The sequence below is a fragment of the Xenopus tropicalis genome, chromosome 5 (assembly GCF_000004195.4).
Source record: "Xenopus tropicalis strain Nigerian chromosome 5, UCB_Xtro_10.0, whole genome shotgun sequence".
NCBI classification, from domain to species: domain Eukaryota; kingdom Metazoa; phylum Chordata; class Amphibia; order Anura; family Pipidae; genus Xenopus; species Xenopus tropicalis.
The window spans coordinates 104,805,553-104,823,981 of NC_030681.2; the positions used below are offsets into that span (position 1 = coordinate 104,805,553).

At 35.7% G+C, this 18,429-nt stretch overlaps 1 protein-coding gene across 1 annotated transcript; it reads right to left on the bottom strand.

The window, feature by feature from the left end:
- Nucleotides 1–5,519: 5,519 nt before the first annotated feature.
- On the bottom strand, nucleotides 5,520–13,767 carry uts2b (urotensin 2B). The gene is made up of 5 exons (NM_001126995.1): nucleotides 13,635–13,767; nucleotides 12,218–12,319; nucleotides 11,021–11,058; nucleotides 9,136–9,229; nucleotides 5,520–5,849 (listed from the first exon to the last, which is right to left on the bottom strand). The coding sequence occupies exons 1-5, from the start codon at nucleotides 13,732–13,734 to the stop codon at nucleotides 5,824–5,826; spliced, it is 360 nt and encodes a 119-aa protein (NP_001120467.1). The 5' UTR covers nucleotides 13,735–13,767; the 3' UTR covers nucleotides 5,520–5,823.
- Nucleotides 13,768–18,429: the final 4,662 nt, after the last annotated feature.

Consider the following 18,429-nt stretch of genomic DNA (forward strand, 5'->3'; position numbering starts at 1 on the left):
AAATTTCATATTTATATATATATATGTATATTGTACGTTACTCTTTTCTAGCATAAGGAAAACTGGGATAGTAACATATTTTAAATGGTCCATTTAAATCCATAAACCTCAAATTAAATCTGCTCCACCTGCAATCTTATCTAAAGGTAAACAGGCAAATGGAACAAGGACATACGTGTTCATAATTTATAAGACAATTAAAGGGATTATGTAGCATTATTATTCTGGGCTCTTTTAAATGTATTTCCTTTTTAAGACATAGCAACACCATCTTATTGTATGCACAGACACTTTGGGGGGCATTTACTGATGTTCTTATTTAATTTTTTGCCACAACTTGTTTGTTTGCGCTTAGACTTGAATTGTTTGTGTAAAACTTTTTCATGATTTTTTAAGCATAAAAAACCATGAAAACCACTTTGCCATCTAAAAGCTGTCAAGGTCATGTAGATGTCAGTGGGCAGCTGCCCTGTTTCTAATTGAAAGGTCTTCTTTAGCTTTGTAGTCTTAAAGATTTTCGGATTTTTCAGGCACTCCATTCGTTAAAAAACATTTTTTTCCGTGTTCTTTTGTCCGTGCTTTTTTTTTTAAAAGGACGTTGTAATAAATCACTTGGCATTCATGTTTTTAGTGGAAATGATAAGAAGAAAAAAGGGTACATTCCTTCTCTAAAAAACAATCCCTTATTCTTTAGTTAAAATCATGAGTGGTTACCATGATGCAAACAGCCTGACCCATTTTGGGAAAAACCCTTAATCACAGGCTAAGATCCTGAACCTATGAGTGTCTTTGCCTATACTCAGATAATGTAGTATGCAGTAGTGCATTCCAACCAACAGAATACAACTTGACATATCATTATTTCCATTCGTGCATATTTCCCCCCCATGGTCACTTACTTGAGATTTATTGCACCATGCAGTTGTACAACATAAGAGCTCAATAATGGGCACAAGTGCAGTTTGCAAAGTGCTATTTGAGAATCAAGTCACCAAGTTTTTATCAAAAGTACAGGTTTTCCCACAGTTCCAGCCTTATTGCATCTGCAAGTTGGCAATGCACCTGATGCAATACAAGTAATTTTGGGCACATGGAAATTCTGGATCAAAACACACTCCATTATTTGTACCACACCCAATGTGTGCACAGTCTTTAAATAGTGGGTGCAATTGATATTTTTGTGCCCACAGGCTACAAGAATATGGAGGCACTTTTGCATATATATAACAGCAGTCATCATGGTCAGCATTTGACATCTTTGCAGTATACTTCTGCTGAAATTAAATACATTGGATTCAGCGTACAGAATAAACTATGCCCTCATCGAGTTAAAATAACTGAACATAAACCTTAAAAGGCATGTCAGCCTAAAAATATGTTTTTCCCAGTAAAAGAAAATATAACTCTATACAGCTTTCCAATTTGAATTTATTAAAACATTTTAAAGGAGAAGGAAAGCCTAAGTCACTTGGGGGTGCTAAAATGTTAGGCACCCCCACGTGACTTAAATCGCATACCTTGTACCCCGGGCTGGTGCCCCTGTTAAGAGAGAACCACACCAGCCCGGGGGAGATGCGAGCGCTTCCTTCAGAAGCTGAACTTTAACAACAAAGTCGGCTTTTTAATCTAATGCGCATGCACCGGCCTAGGGAATTTGCCGCAGAAGAAGGAAGCGCTTGCTACAGGCTAACATTAGCCTTTCCTTCTCCTTTAAAAGTTACTTGCAAATGAAATTGCTATTGGAAGCAGAATTTGCTTAACTCTTGGTTATGTCTGTTTAAGCAATTGCTTACAGTATCTTTTTATGCTTAATAAATTACGATTTTTTTTTGTGGAGTAATTAGTGTAATCCACAATTTTTTAGAGGTAAAAATTATTATTTGTCAAAAGGAACAAAATATGAACATTAGTAAATCTGGCCCATGGTTTTGTCTTTTACCCTTTTTTCTCTTTTTTCATTTTAAACGACTGATAGCAACTTGGTAAATAAGAGAAAGGAGTCCATATGTTTTATGTGCATGTAGTACACAACTGTCACTTATATTTTCAACTTTTGCAGTGCATTAATAAATTTTCCATCACTTCCCAGAATTAACTGTTCAGCAACATATGAATGCTGATGCTTTTATTGTTGACACACATTCTTTATCACTTTTAAAAGGTGTTCAAATACTTATTCCCCATTAGGAATGAAACACAGTTAGTTGTTTTTATTAGACACCCATTCTTAAAGGAACAATAACACCAAAAAATGAAAGTGTATAAAAGTAACTAAAATATAATGTGCTGCTGCCCTGCACTGGTAAAAGTTGTGTATTTACTTCAGAAAGTCTACTATAATTTATATAAATAAGTTGCTATGTAGCCATGGAGGCAGCCATTCAAAGGAGAAAAGGCACAGGCACATAGCAGATAACAGATAAAACACTATTGTATTCTACAGAGCTTATCCGTTATCTGCTATGTAACCTGTGCCTTTTCTCCTTTTTTCCAGCTTGAATGGCTGCCCCTGTGGCTACACAGCAGCTTATTATATAAATGATAGTAGTGTTACTGTAGCAAACACACCAGTTTTACCAGTGCAGGGCAACAGTGCATTATATTTTTATTACTTTAAAGCTCTTTCATTTTTTAGTGTTACTGTTCCTTTAAAGAATGCCCGGCTGTAGATTGTTAGTTTTAACCACTATATTTAGATATATGTGATAATGTCAAGTAGATTGATGTATATAGATGAAGTAATAGATTGTTCATTATTTTATTTTTTCTTGTTTTGAGAGGATAATGTTCAATCCCTTTCCTTATATTTTCACAACATCCTTTCCAATGAAAGTCAGTAAACTACATTGTTCTTTTACAGAAATATGAACTCAGATTTGCTAAGCCGTGTTGAAAAAATATGTACATAAATGTTTTATTTGTAATCTACTGAGCAACTCTCATTGGGCTATTTTTGGATCTGGTATGTTATAACCCCAAGGGGTCTAAAATCCTCCAGTCAAAATGTGGGATATATATAATGTGGGATATATATAAATGTTCTTCTTCCATAAAATGTATCAACATCAATAAGTGATAGTCACCTTTCTCTTTAGGCGAATACTTAATATGCCAAAATTTTTAGCCAAATCTAAAAGACATTTCTACAGATAATTCTGGATAGAAAAGTGGACCTACACAAAATGAAATCACTATAATAAGCATGGCCATCCTATTTGAAACAAGATATGATTGGTACTTTTTTTATATGTAAAATGCAACCTTATTCAAATGTTCAATTTTTGTATATAACTTTGTTACATTGTGCCTACACGCATTCCCTCCTTTTCTTTTGAACTGTTTTCTCCATATTTTCTCTTTTTATTACACAATGTGCATTAAATGTGTATGTGCATATTTTCTGACTGTTGATCAATTGATATAACAAATAAATTGTGTGCTGTTTCAAAAAAAACATTGTCTTTTTTCTATGTACCTTTCTGAAAAGGTGATAACTGGTTCAAGTACAGTGGTACTTTGGATTTAATTATAGTTGAGATATGTCAGTCAAGTTCACCCTTTTGCCCAAGTAAAGCCTACCTAACTTACAGATCCCCAACTACCCAATTTCGCAGATCAGACACCTACTAGAAACAGGCACACCAAATAACACTTTCCTGGGATATTAAAAAAATTGTAACTATCACTCACAGACTGCCCAGGTCATTCTTCAATGGAGATCCCATGGTGCTGGGTCACCATGCAGTTTCTTTCTACATTTTCTTTCCTGGAACATCCAGCCTTGCTGCATGATTTCTAAAAATATGGAAATGTGTGGTAGTATAGGGAATACTATGTTTGGAATGGGCCAACCTGCCTGGCCTGCAAATAGAGATAAAGCCACCTATATACAAAAAGGACTATGTTTATTTCATAATTAAGTAATAACTCCGCAAATCCGATAGCAATCATGTAGTGGTGCTAAAGCTCCCTGGGACATGGTGTGGTATCTCAAACAGGATGCAACGTACAATGTAGGGTATTTCCCATTTATTTAACAGAATCACATTACTGGAGGACAAGACACCCTTTGTAAGATACTTTGGAATGGGTGTGTACAGGTAGCACATTGAAAGGAGAAGGAAAGGCTAATAAATGCAGGCATACCTTCAGTTGTCTCAATAGTGCCCCATACTTCATCTGTTCAGAAGATCAGAAGCCAAACAGGAAAAAAATATGCTGAGCAGGGTAGAGAAGATTCCCATAATGCAACGCTCCTGCACTGAGACTATGACTAGAGTCATAGCGTGCACATGCGCACACAGCAGGAGTGTCTGGTTGCCATGGTGACGCAGCCAGCAGGAAAGTGAGGACCGAGGAGCGTGTGCCACTTGTACACGCCTGTGGTAGGAGATTTTAATCCTGCTAAATTCTTTGAAATGCACACAGATGCAGGTCGGCAGGTGCGGGGATCAGAGTTTGTGTGAGCCGGCAGATGCTGCAGGAATCGGAGCGGGGGGGATGGTTGTGTGAGGCGGCAGATGCGGGAATCTGAGGGGGGGTTGTGTGAGGCAGCAGATGCAGGAATCAGAGCGGGGGGGGTTGTGTGAGGCAGCAGATGCAGGAATCAGAGCGGGGGGGTTGTGTGAGGCAGCAGACGGCAAATGCTGGAATCGAAGGGGGGGGGTGTGATCTGGCAGGTGGCAGCTGAGGCAATCGGAGGGGGGGGGTTGGACAAGATGGCAGCGCCGTTCACTGAAACAAGTATGTAGTTTGTAGTATGTGTATCTCTGTAAATCTTTCATTAGGCAAGCCAGAAATATAGCGTTTTTACACAGCAATAGTAGTACTATTTAATAGTGTGCTTAATAGATTTTGACTTTCCTTGTCCTTTAAGGAAAAGCATGTAATATAAGCAAAAGGTCCTTAGGAAATAGTCTTTGGAAAAAGTCCATGGGTGAATAGCAAAAGTGTTCTTAGAAATTCCTAAATGGGTAAAGTGCCATGTATACCTGTGAAATCAAAGTATTATACAGCCAATTATAAATCATGATTTCCAACACAAACATGTAAATGGCTATGCTATGCATACCAGTTGGAGGAAATTACCTTTACTTTAATCAGTCCCCCACCTACAACCTAATGATGGGCAGAGTGTTCCACTTATCTACATGTACACACTCATTACAAAGTATCTGACAAAGGGTGGCTTGTCTGCCCAAAACAAAAATACATGCGAAATACCCTAGATTGCATTGCGTGTGTGCGGCTCCTATATTCCACTTTGTACACAGTGTGTGCATGTGATCACGTAGAATACATTGCTGCAATATAAATAAAAGATATCTGTACTGTATAAGAAAGAGATATGGCAACATGAAAAAATTATGGCAACAGAGTTTTGAATTGGAAATTGAATCGCACACTGAATTTCCGTTATATATAAATTTATATATATATATATTAGCAACTAATGAAAACTTGTGCCAGGAAAAACAAGAAACAGACATAAAGAGTGCCTCAGAAATTATAACACAACATACTATTCTTTTCTTTATTCAGTTAAATCAAAATAATAGAATTTTTTACAATTATTATATTAAATATTTTTTATAATATACAGTATAACTATACATAAATCAAACTGCAGTTGTGCACAGCAATAAATAATAGACGTGTCACTGGTTCAATGCATTATTTGTAGCTCTCTACTGAGATAAACACAAGAAGCTGCACAAAGGAATTACGGAAATCGTTTTTAAAAATATCTTCAGTCTTCCTTGTTACGATCATATGAATAGTGCACACCCTGAAAGGAACCTGCTCCACTTTACTGGATAAACTTCACACACAGTATTTCCAGAAGCATGCTGTTTCAAAGCAAAAAATAGAAATAACACACGATAAGAGAAATACACATGAACACTGTTTGTTTAGAAAACCAGCTAGTAGGAGTTATGTCTTTTATTCACTCTGCTACATGCTGCTTTGCGTACATCTCTATAGGGATTAAAATAGTCACTCTTTGTACAGGTATGGGATCTGTTATCCAGAATGCTCAGGACCTGGGGTCTTCTGGATAAGGGATCTTTCCGTAGTTTGGATCTCCATGCTTTGAGTTAAAAAATCATTTAAACAGGATTGTTTTCCATCCAATAAGAATTAGTTATATGTTAGTTTGGATCAAGTACAAGGTACTGTTTTAATACTACAGAGAAAAATGAAATAATTTTTAAAAATTAGAATCATTGGTTTAAAATGGAGTCTATGGGAGATGGCCTTTCCATAATTTGGAACTTTCTGGATAAAGGGTTTCCGGATAATGGATCCTATACCTGTATTACACTGATTACTGTTAAATGGCAAATAAAAGATACCACTATAGACAAAGGGCAATTAAACTTCTTTTAAATAGTTGTATACTTTTACGGTGCAAACAATTACCTGGCATGGCACTGCTTAGGACGTGAAACGGGCCTTTGTCCCACAACATGAATTTTGCAAAATGAATGGTGCATATGAACAATTCTCTTGGATATTATTAGAAAAGTGTCACTCTCTGTCACAGCTCTGTTATAGCACCTTCTAGCATTAGTGTATTTTAAGGGTTTACATAAGTTGTCAGTCATAAGCTGTTGACAATTTCAAGGATCAGTCCAGAAATTCCTTTAAGCTTATATAAGGATGCATCAATATTCAGCCTAATTTATATATTAAGAACACTATGAAAGGCATTCAATTGTCCATTAGTAATACTTTCTTTGATAATGTGATTATGTTGCTAAAATATCATTGTTTAGAATAGTTTTCTTTGTAGTCTCTTAATATGCACGGTTTTCTTGCAAAAATTTTAATTTCACGACAACCATGCAAAATCCAAAACATATTATATATATATTAGAATATTATGACTACAGTTTATTAATAACAGAGAAACAAAGTATTATCAGTCTAGCCACATATTTAAACTATTTAAGATACTTGCTGGTAGTAAAAGCATGAATACACAAGGAGCCAAAGACACTCCTATGTGAATGACTGACATTTAGAAAAAAATCTATAGAAAAATCTAACTCAGCTTACCCAATCTCTCTTTACGCAATTGCTAACATAGCACTGTACCATCTGCTTGTGCCAAGAGTTTCTTATCTTTTGTTGTGAAACAAACTAAGTACTAGAACTAAAAATATCCTTATCTGAACACTCACAAGCCATTACAAAACTACTCTGGAGCCCTTTCAGAAAGAAATGGCTTTGTTTAAAAAGCAGTGGAATTAAATCAGTGTAAAACATAGGGAAATAAAGAGAACAACCAATGAATACAGTACACAAAAAAATCAAAACAAAATCAACAATACACGACAATTAACCAACAGGGGGCAATTCCCTGCATAGCAGTGGCGATATATTCTTTTTTGTTTCTGAATAGGAAATTTCATAATTTAAGTTAACACACTTATCATGGCCATGAATAGAAAGGATTACCCATTTGCCCAAGTCACTACATGAATGTGTGCTCACATTCTCTGGATAGGCCGATTTGATTGATCAGCAACTCCATATGCAAATTATTGTGAAAGGCCTGTTTACACTGCACCAAAGGACCAGTGCTATCCATGGTTGTTGTGAGTTGCCTCCAGACACAACCAAATGAGGAAAAACATTTTGGGCGAACACACAGTCAAGCAGGCAGCTGAGTAAAGATGTAGTCAGTAGATACTAGTCAGTGCTGGCCCAAAGAAGATAAGTGAATAAACAGACACAATGTATTTTTGCATATTTGTTATTTCTACTGGGACATTCTGGTCAACTATCTCTCTATAGATATTCATATATGAATACAGTATGGAACGTGTACATACCGTAGTATTCAGTTAATGACAGTAGATTGTATTTGGATATTCACTTACTTGTCTACTGATGAGTTTTATTGGTTAAAAACCCTTTTTAATTATGCCTAATGGAATACTGCATAAAGGGATCAATCATTTCATGGGTTTGAGTTAAATTTATTTGATTTCTAAATCATGTAGCGGTTTTAGTGGAAAATAACTTGCAAACCAACAAATATTTGCTAGGGCTAAAATCTGAGGAAACCAATGCATCAATGTGGGTGCTTTGGGATGCAGGTATTAAGTACCTAAAAAACAAACTAAAAACCAATATCCAGTATCATATAAGGCAGAAAACAGTGACTGAAGATTTAGATAACATACACTCTAATGGATTTCTCTAATAATATAATAATATTCTGAGTGTCTAAAAAATGTTACTTTTTATGTCTAGTTTATGTTCGTAAGTTACAGTATAAGTACAGAGACAGCCTACTAATCTGTTCTATTTCCATGAAACCTAATATTTACCTGTTTTAGAAACACCATTAACATAATTCCAATTAAGATAAAAACATGGAAAAATATTTAAATATATAGGGGCAGATTTATTTTGATTTTCATGGTCTCATGGTTTTGAACCATGACTAAACTCATTTCCACTAAAACCCCAAATGGCTTGTCTTCTTATATTGTGAAAAGAAAATGAAAAGAACACAAAAACCACCATTTTTTTTTTCTTTAGGTTTTTCCACGAATCTTTGTGGACTTTCAAACAAGAAAAAACAAAAACATTTAAAAGCACATATTTAATAAAGAATTTGCCTAGGACAACTCTCATTGACTTGACCTTGACAGAAGTTAGATTGAGAAGTTTTGTATGAGTGTGTATTACACTTAATAAATCACAAAATATTTGTGGGTTTTTTACACAAAAATTCGAGTTTTACCACAAAAAAAAGTGAATCATGAAAAAAAAGAATAATGAATTTTAATAAATGCCCCCATAGTTTTGGGAGATATATATTCTATTCAAAGATTTGTCTGTCTGATTTTAGGGATAGTGTGTTAAGAGGTTGACATAAGTGGTACAAGTAAAATAAAGAATACATTTCCCCAAGAACTAGTACTAGTTTATACATTAATGTCATAAGTACAGTATAATATCAGTCATGTAAAGCCATTACCATTGTGCCTATCTCTGCAGTGCTAATTTAGAAACAATATGGCACGGCTTAAATCTATAAAGTGTATAAAGTGACAATGCTGAGATTACTCATCACTTGGGTGAATTTTTCCATTTCTGCATGAAGTAAGTATTCACCTCGTTTGTTAGGGTGCGAGGATGCCATCCCTTCCACAGCATATGTTACATCAGCCGTCTTCCCCTCCAAGAGCTGCTCCTTAAGTTTCTCCAGCTATATCAAATAAACATTGATTTAGTTCCCTGGCTGCATTGAAAGGAAATGGAATTAATATATATTTCCTTGTATGTATGTTCATTGCAATTTAGTTTAAAAATGTGTGATCAGTATCTTGCAGTTTGAGCGATGGTATCAAAATCAAAATATAAAAATGCTTGTGTTTCTTTCTGGTGGAAAATCTAAAGTAATGAATTTTATACTGTAAATATGTCATTCTATTGCTCACATAATGTTCTTAGTGAACATATATTATAGTCACACACTTCTTTTAGGGGGCACTTAATAAATGAATTATCGGTTGTTTAAGGAACATCAGCCTTCAGTAAGCACATTGACTATTAGACTTTAGTGTGACTTTGGCTTTTGTTTCCACAAATATGAACTAATACATGAATATATATGACATGAATACACAACATTATACTGAAAGACTGAATATGGTTCTAAAATGTTTTTTTTTTTTGCACTGAAACATTGGATCGTGGATGCGTGCATCTAATTCTTCTTTGCTTCTAAATCTATTGCTTATAAAAAAAGCAAGCTTTTCATGACACTGGCTACTAAAGGTAGCATTAATATCATAAATATATGTATGCTACAACTAAGATAGAAGGGCTATATAGCATATGTAACACTTTCAATAACTTGCTGAAAGTTTTGTTAGGCTCTCATACTTGCTGTAGGTTGTTACATATTTTTTCATGCTATACTAATAAAATCTATGTAACAAGCTAGGCTACATCTACAACCATTTTATAACATTAAACATGGATAAAGACCTTTATTATGGCATGTTATAGCCATATATATTGTAAATATTCCTTTTCTTCAGGTTTGGAATTCACAATCACAGAAAGAAGACAGGTGCCATTTTGTGAACACTGTTATTAAGGCAAGTTTTTTATCAACCCAAAGCCTTGTGTAAGCACCAAATGGGGGTCTTAATGTCCATGCACAGACTACACAGTTATAAACCATGAGGATGAATGGTAAATGAGAGGAGTGCAATGACATCTAGGAAGTGCTAAATGGAAAGTGAAAGTAAGTGCCAGCCGTGCCTCTATGTCTGATGCATAGAGGTGGGACAAGCAATATATTGTTGACAGCTATGATTTTTTAATACCTTTATAATAGGTATAGGTATTTTAATCCATAAAAAATAATTTGGGTTTCATATTTCATTTAAAAAGGACTTTTATTATGCTGTGTGTGTGACACATTTATTAATGTGACAGCCTCCACTTAAAGCACTGTGGTATGGCAAATGTAGTGACTTATATAATCAAGACTACCAAAGGGGCAACCTCCAAACTGTGATTGCAGGTAGGCAGCATCACCCCCATACTTTTAATGTAAACTAGGCACACATCTGTAACTGGCAGGTTACCTGATAATTTTAACAAGCTGTCAGATATGTATCTGCTTTATATGTTAATTTTCAAATGTTTCATTAATCTAAATCATGACTGTGCCATAACTGAATGTTCCTAGGACCTACAAAATCTTAATTATACCATTGCCAAAATATGCAGATATTTCTAACAATCACTGCACAGATGTCCACTATTAAACTTAATTTGACTATTCTTATATATGGCAAAAAAACAGAGGAGAAGTCTGAAACTTCATCCATGTTACATTTACAATTTGGTTTCAATTAACTTTAATGGGCACAGATGCATGCATATGAAATACACCTTGTAAAAACATACATTTTGTACCACGTCATTTCTGAGGTACGTTATGATATTTAAAAAATGGAAAGTTTTGAAATGATTTTATTACCTGTTCCAGTTGCTCCAATTTGCTTTCAAGTTCCAATTCTACAAAAGAAAAATGCCTTTAAGAAATGGATGATTTTACACATGTCTCATTAGTAGCCTTGCCAGTGCATCACTATAATGAAGTCAGTTTAAAACCATGGATCTTATTCTCCATCACAGCATTAGATTTGTAAGAACGACTGCTTTGTACTTGCGTTTTAGAGAGCCGTACCAGTGTTCATTTTTTTTTTTTTAAAGCAAATCAATAAGCATATCTTATCACAGAAGCTGAAACTACCTATTCACTTCATTCTCATGGTGTAAAACACTTGATTATAAATAAAGGGTGTTGAACAACTAGTTTGAAATCATACATATTTCAATGCATTCCAAGGGTACAAAAGGGGGAATTCCTAACACAGATCTAAGGATGACAGAGGTGTAAACCATAGCTAATAATCAAACCACTGTAAAATCTCCTAAGCAGGGCACTCACCCTGTAGTCAAATAACAATGTGATGTTATAACTCTCCTTCTATTCTGGTAACATGTTAATCTGTATATATAAGCTGTTTTGTCTTGTTCATGTATCCAATTTCTCCATGAAGAGCTGTGGGAGACAATGGCACTATATAAAAATATTAATAACAGTAACAGCTCTCATTAGTCTTTCTGAAAAGTCAGATTGTACTAGTGGCAGATGCCAGTGAGAGTATACATCACTACACCGGTACTTCATCAGCATTACATAGAATGTGCTACAGTGAATGGGCTGCAGTTGGATGGAGATGCTAGAAATATAAGGAGTCAGCATTTACCACACAATCTGCAGCATAGTCAGCATGTGGAAAACACACACAGCACTATAACACCACCGGAAATATGTACACCTCTGTGTCTAATACCTAAGCCAGCAATGTCAAACTTGCAGCATCATTCCACAGGGCATATGGATTAAGAAGCCCAAACCTATGCCTGGAGGCACTATGCTAAATATTATGCATAAATCACTTTGCCGACTTTTTGCTGAATACCTTGAGGGGTTGTCAACTTAGCATCCATATTCTATTGATAAGAAAAAGATGTACAGAAGCCAAATTTAATCAAATTCCATAAACCAACAAAGTGCGCTCACCGCAACAGTTTTTTATTTCAAGAGCATTCAAGTAAAGGGTTTTGTTACCTTTGAATTGCAGTGTGTTTAGTACTTAGAACTTACCAAAAGATGAAGGTTGCCTTAAGGGAAGGTGTTTATTGAGGAGGAAGGTTAACAGCATGTTCTGGTGGCTGGAATCCTCTTTTTCTGGAAAGAGTTCATTATCTGGAAATGTTAATGAAATTAACATTATGATTTGCTGGAATATGTACTGATAAAATCTATGAAGAGAACAATGGAGGTTTAGTAACACATAAAATCCAGATCCAGTGTATGATATTATGTTCCCTTAAGCACCAATCCTAAAGTGAGCAATGTCATCCGTGCGTAAATGCATTTACAAAATATTAGGGAGATTCCTCTCAATGGACAATTGCGTTCCTATGCAAAGGATCTCTTGGCTTGGTATTTATGCTATTATATATCATAAAATAGTAAATAAATTCTTAGTACTGATGTTTGATATCTTTGGTTGCTCAGTAAAATTAGATATGAGTTTGCATAATGTACACAAGGAAACTGGAGATGTGGATGCAAAGTTTTTACTTTGTTAGAGTAAAGCAATCATGCTATGGAGTGCTACGTGAGCAGTAAAAATATCTTAAAAGCACATTTTATTTCCACAAAAGGTTAAATAATTGGCTGAGAAAGATGGCTTACTGTGACTGGGTTTAACGCTTTGCGTATATGTCTAAAAGCTCAATTTTAAATAAAATGTAAATGAGTCGTGTGTTGTTGGTTCTATACAAAATGTTCTATAAAATACTTTACTTGCACAGAATTATGAGAGATGCATATTTATGACAGAATTCAGTGGAGAACTGTGTGAACAGTGTAACAGCTGCCTCACCATGTCCCACCATGGCACTCTGTATAAACAGACCTGCAGTATACTGTATCTTAACTTTTCCACAGAACCAAATGTGCTTCCATGTTGTGCCATTGATGTCACAGTAAAGACTTCTACATGTGTTTGTTTAACAAATATGAAGTACAGTTCTAGGGTTTGGATTATGTAAACCCTTTGCTTACATAATTGAATTTTTTTGTTCATGCGATAGAGACTTAATTTGCCCTCCTAGGGGTATATATTTATTTTCCTAACTGACTATGGATCTTGATCACCCTGCTTCACCATAAACCTTTAACATATTTTAGAGACAATTGATTAAATCATATTAAGCATGAAAAGAAATATAATTCTGTTAATAACATGTTTAAATGTTCTGCAGTCTACTTCGCTGGGTGCCTACACATATTTGCTAGTTCACCTACAATTTATTTTTGAATGTACTATTCTGAGACATTCTTAAATTAAAACTTTCCATGTCTACATATACACAGAGCCCCACAACTAGCTCTAAACATGATCGCCATACCAGTGAAACATGCTTAACCATGCTAGCTCAATTTGCAAACAAGCTAGTATTTAAACAACAAGATTATCAGCAATATATGTGTATATTCTACTTGAACTTACCCTGTAGTAAATAAGGCTTGGTGTGTGCCGAGTGCATAGAAATCATAAAAAGAAAAGTTAGAGTCCCAAGGCACAGATGAATAGACGTGACTTTATCCATTTTATTGGCTCTTCAGCTGATGCAGCAGTATGGAAAATTGAGGCTTTAAATGCACATCTTTCTCAGTGGGGCTCACTTTTAAATGGTTGCAGGAGTCACAGTTGTGTCATTCACCAAAATCTTCCAATGAAAATCATTCATCATGTCAGCATTATTCATTTCTTGGAAAACTGACAAATGAACTGAGTGAATTTCTGACGTCAACCTGGGACAATCTATCTTGAATATTACCAATAAAATGAAAGCAGCGATACACGTGACCATGCAATGCAAAGAATAGATTGGTAGTAATTTATTGCATCAGTGTATTTCCTGCTCTTATTTTAATTAGCGTGAGATCTTTGCAATCTATTCAAAAGTGAAGGTCTACAAAACACTAATTGGATTGGAGCTCAGGGTCCCAGATCTTTAAAATGCCTTCAGATACTCATAGCTTGTTGCTGCAGAATTAGATTGGTGAGGAAGATGATGAAATAGGGAGTGGAGAAAGACTGAAGACAAATATGAAATTCATCAAACAGACATAGCAGGTCTTCAGAGGTGTCACAAAAGTTGTAATACATTGTGCTGCTCAAGAGTACACAGGCAGAAATTGACCAGTGGTTTGATTAACTTTAGATGAATGGTTTTCCTTTGTCACCCATAGCTTCAGGTGTGAACATCTCTCCCTTTGATTTTTGTACACCTATCTATCAATGTCACATTTCTCATTTTCTCTGCCAATATCACTAATCTGAAGGAAGATAACACAATCTCACAATCTTTAGACAATCTTTTATCTGGACTTCAAAAAGTACTATATGTCCCAGCACAGGTAATCTTACAAAACTGTTACACATATATTTTATTATTGGTCACAATCTACACTTATCACTTTCAGTAAACAATTCTAATACAGGTTAAAAAAATAATATATATTTCTAAAACAGAAAGTCCATAGGTATTACATTCCAACTGATATATATATATATTGTCTCTTTATCTCTTCTATCTATCTATCATCTATCTTTTCTTTCTATTCCCAAGCAGAGAGGTTTTATTTAAATATACAACTCACTCCTGGTACAATATGTTTTAGGTACCAATTGTTCCAGAGCATAAAATAAGAAAGTCTTTCTCTCTGAATATAATTTGAATCTGAAGTAAGGATTTGGACAACCACCACATTAAACAGAATGGTGTTCAACTACTGAAAGCAGGCAAACATATTCTAACAAAATTGACAGAGGCGTCTTCTTCGAAAAATGTTCCATAAAAATGTGCCCGATAGTCAAGAAAGGTTTTATAAGAGGGGAAATTATGAAATATTTATTTGATAATATGCCCCTTAATCTACTAGATTTCTAGAGTGCCAAACATAGGTAAAGATAAGTAACTGGAGCAGACATGCAACCTGACAGACTGGGTTGGTAACAGCACAAGAATCAAGATTATCAAACTCCCCAAGAAGCAGAACCAGATGCTATATCATTTAGACATATAAAGGGCAAAGACTAAAGTGACTGACACCTGTGAACATTTAGCAGTATTATCAGCTACATGCACTTTGACTGGGGGCAGTGCTGTAACAGCAATAATAAAGTAGGTAAAGAAAATAGTTTCTGTTTTTCTACTGACACCTTTTAAGATTAATATGTATTTCTTTAAAGTGATTTAGAGCTTTCACCTCTCCTTCAACCTCTGCAACCTATGGACCAATTTGTATTTGAAAGACTACTATATATTTCAACAGGCTTATACAAGATGAATAAATGAAATAAAACAAAGTAAGCCTTTCTGATATATTGCTTTTATCTTAGGGCGAGGGAACATGGTGTGTGTGTGTATATCCGCTTCTCTCAGCCCTTTGTATTTCCTTCAGTCTAAGTAAGCAGATCCGCTTGCCTGCACTAAAAATGTCAGAAACCACTTGAGTGAGGTCACACAGATGGGAGCAGATCAGAGGTGGGCCTGAAAATGTCTGCATTCGCCTTTTCTGGTAACACTTGAGAACTGGGTATTTGCTTATTTTTACAATCTTTTTTTAATTATCCAGATTTAATACCTAGGCTTTCCTTGTCCTTTAATGAAAGGATGCATATATTTCAACAAAACCCTCAAGGAAGCTAAAACTCTCTTGTGTCTGATATTTACTAAAAAGTCTTAAAGGACATGTAACCCCACACACAAAAATGTTATCAGTGAATAGCCTCTTTGAAATCTTTCAATACCTGCCACTCTAGCTGTCCAGTGGTTAATACTAAGGCTGCAACACCTCCTTAATCACTTAGAATTCCTTCTCCTCCTGTAACCCACTAAGCCCCCTCCCTCAGGAATTTGCTTTGGCTGTTGGCTTGTGGGCATGCTCAGTTGTTCTAAGCTCAGATTACTAAACACCCCCCCCCCCCAGTCTAGCAGCCAACGAAGAGATGGCATTGCTGGTTCCCATAGAAACTCAGCTCTAGCTGTCTGCTAAAATTATTTTCTCCTAACTCCTCTCCTGAGCTCAGCTTTACCATCACAGTGCTCAAACAAAGCAGAACTTTTATCAGAGACAGTTCTGCCTGTGTGAGCCTGTATTCTTGATAAAAAGTATGCTGAATAAGGGTCTGTGTGTGTATGCTGTTTGCAGATTTAAATGTATCTATGTATCAGAGGAAAAATGGCCACCGGGTGAACGATGCTATTTGCTCTAGGAAAATGTGATGGTGCTGGCAAACGGAGGGGATATATGCAGTACAAATAATGCCATTTGGGTGGGGAAGACTTGCCCAACTAATATACATTGTAGGCAAATGAACAGTAGGCTTTACATGTCCTTTAACTGAAAAATTAGGTGTGGGGAAAAAGCTGCAGAAAATTCATGAAACTACGACTTTTTCAAATTGTCGCATCATAACCTCTACTTTGAATTGGAGCACAATAAAACTGTGTCAAAAATCCGAAAACCTCTATAGTTTCAAAGCACAGAAGGATCTCGACAAGTTTTAATTGGGGAATTGTCAGATTTGGATTTTTAGCAGTTTTGTCACATAGTAAATCTTGTAAGAGTCACAACTTTTTTGGGGGGCAACTTTTAGCTCTAAAAAAATCAGAAAAAAAATCTGACCATTAGTAAATGGCCCCCCAAATAACTGGACTGTTCCACAAATTGAAGAGGTTAGAGAAAGCTTTAAAAAGTTGTAACAAAATTCATATCAGTCTTAAAAGATGTTAACAGGAAAAATAAACTATTTTCTTTCTATTGCACGCACAGCCCTGTCCCTATCTTAGATGTCTACATCTAGGCCAATTACACTTCCAAGAAATGCTATTTATGAAGCACTTCCTTCCTCTGATAGTCTGACCGAAACTAGAAGGAAAATGGACTGTGTATCTGATGTTTAAGGAAAGGCATGTTCAACTGGTTTGAGCAGCGTATGGTAATACTTTGTGGGATGTTAGAGCAGAGGCAGGCCCTAGGCGCTCTAAGCATCCCGGCAGGAAAACCTCCCACCCCCCTGACTGAGACATGATAAATTGGCCCTATAGAATGTACACACTGCATAGTGATATCAAACTAGATGTGTTAAGAAATGTGATTGCACCAACCATAATTTTTAAAATTGCCCAAATGCTGACTCTTTTATAACCAGCCATCTAAAGACCAAATTAAACAAGATCTGAATAAAGAAGTAATTAATATTGCATAAAGTGTAAAAAAAAGCACCTGCCTGAGAAATGGAAGACATCTAAAACCTTTAGTAAGATGATCTTGGATGTATTTCATCACTGCATCTACAGTGATGTGACTTCAAAGAGAAGACAGATACAGAGGGATCAATAGGTATTAGAAATCAGGCAGCAATAAAGTTTTTTTTTATATAAAGTAATAAGCTCTCATCTCTATGACTCGTATCATTAAATACAATGCCTTGAATTCCCATTCTCATAGTGTACAATAATTTGCAGTAGCTACTGTCTTGGTTATAGTTGCCACCTTTTGTGGGAAAAAAAAGATACTAGCCGTAATATATTTTTATGTTATTTTCTGTTAAGAACATTGGAATCAAGCAACATTTTTACTGGCCAGGCTGGTAAAATACCAGCCTCGTGGCAACCATGGGCTTTCTGCAAAGGTACTAACTGGCAAATCAAGTTGGCAGCCAAAGCTAGGTTAAGGTGCAATAATCAGCGACACAGGTCAGTTTAGAAATATTACAAGAAAAAATAAACAAACCATGGGTAAGAAATAAACATAAATTCATGTATCCTATGATGACAGGTGCACTTGGTTTCAGTACTCAGAGTTAAAATCCCTTCATAATGTGAATTTTTTCTGAATACTGAATAAATGCAGGTGACCAAAATAGCAAAATCACTAAAACCTCCTTGCAGCAAAACTAAGTTCTCTACAATGTAAAAGGTAAAAACTGTGGCTACGAGAAATATGTGGAAGTACTGGGTATTAATATAGCTTTGCGGTAATGTAACTCAATGGCACTGGGTCCCCCTGCAAAAAATCTTTGGAGGGGCCCAGCACACAGCTAATACTACCCAAAACTCTGGACCTGCCCACCCCTTCCCTCATTCCCTGGCTGTATGTAGAAGAGGAGAAAGACCCCCTGTCCCCCACGCCCCCCGCAACCACAGGGTCTGCTTCCTTTATAGTTATACTAGTGTAGCTTTGAAATGTTTGTGCTTCTAAACACTTAAGTTTTTAGCATATTACAAGTA

Coding starts and splice junctions, on each gene's coding strand:
- uts2b (NM_001126995.1), bottom strand. CDS start 13,734: ATGGATAAAGTCACGTCTATTCATCTGTGCCTTGGGACTCTAACTTTT. Junction 12,320..13,634: donor CAAGCCTTATTTACTACAGG/GTAAGTTCAAGT, acceptor TAACATTTCCAG/ATAATGAACTCTTTCCAGAA. Junction 11,059..12,217: donor AAGGCAACCTTCATCTTTTG/GTAAGTTCTAAG, acceptor TTTCTTTTGTAG/AATTGGAACTTGAAAGCAAA.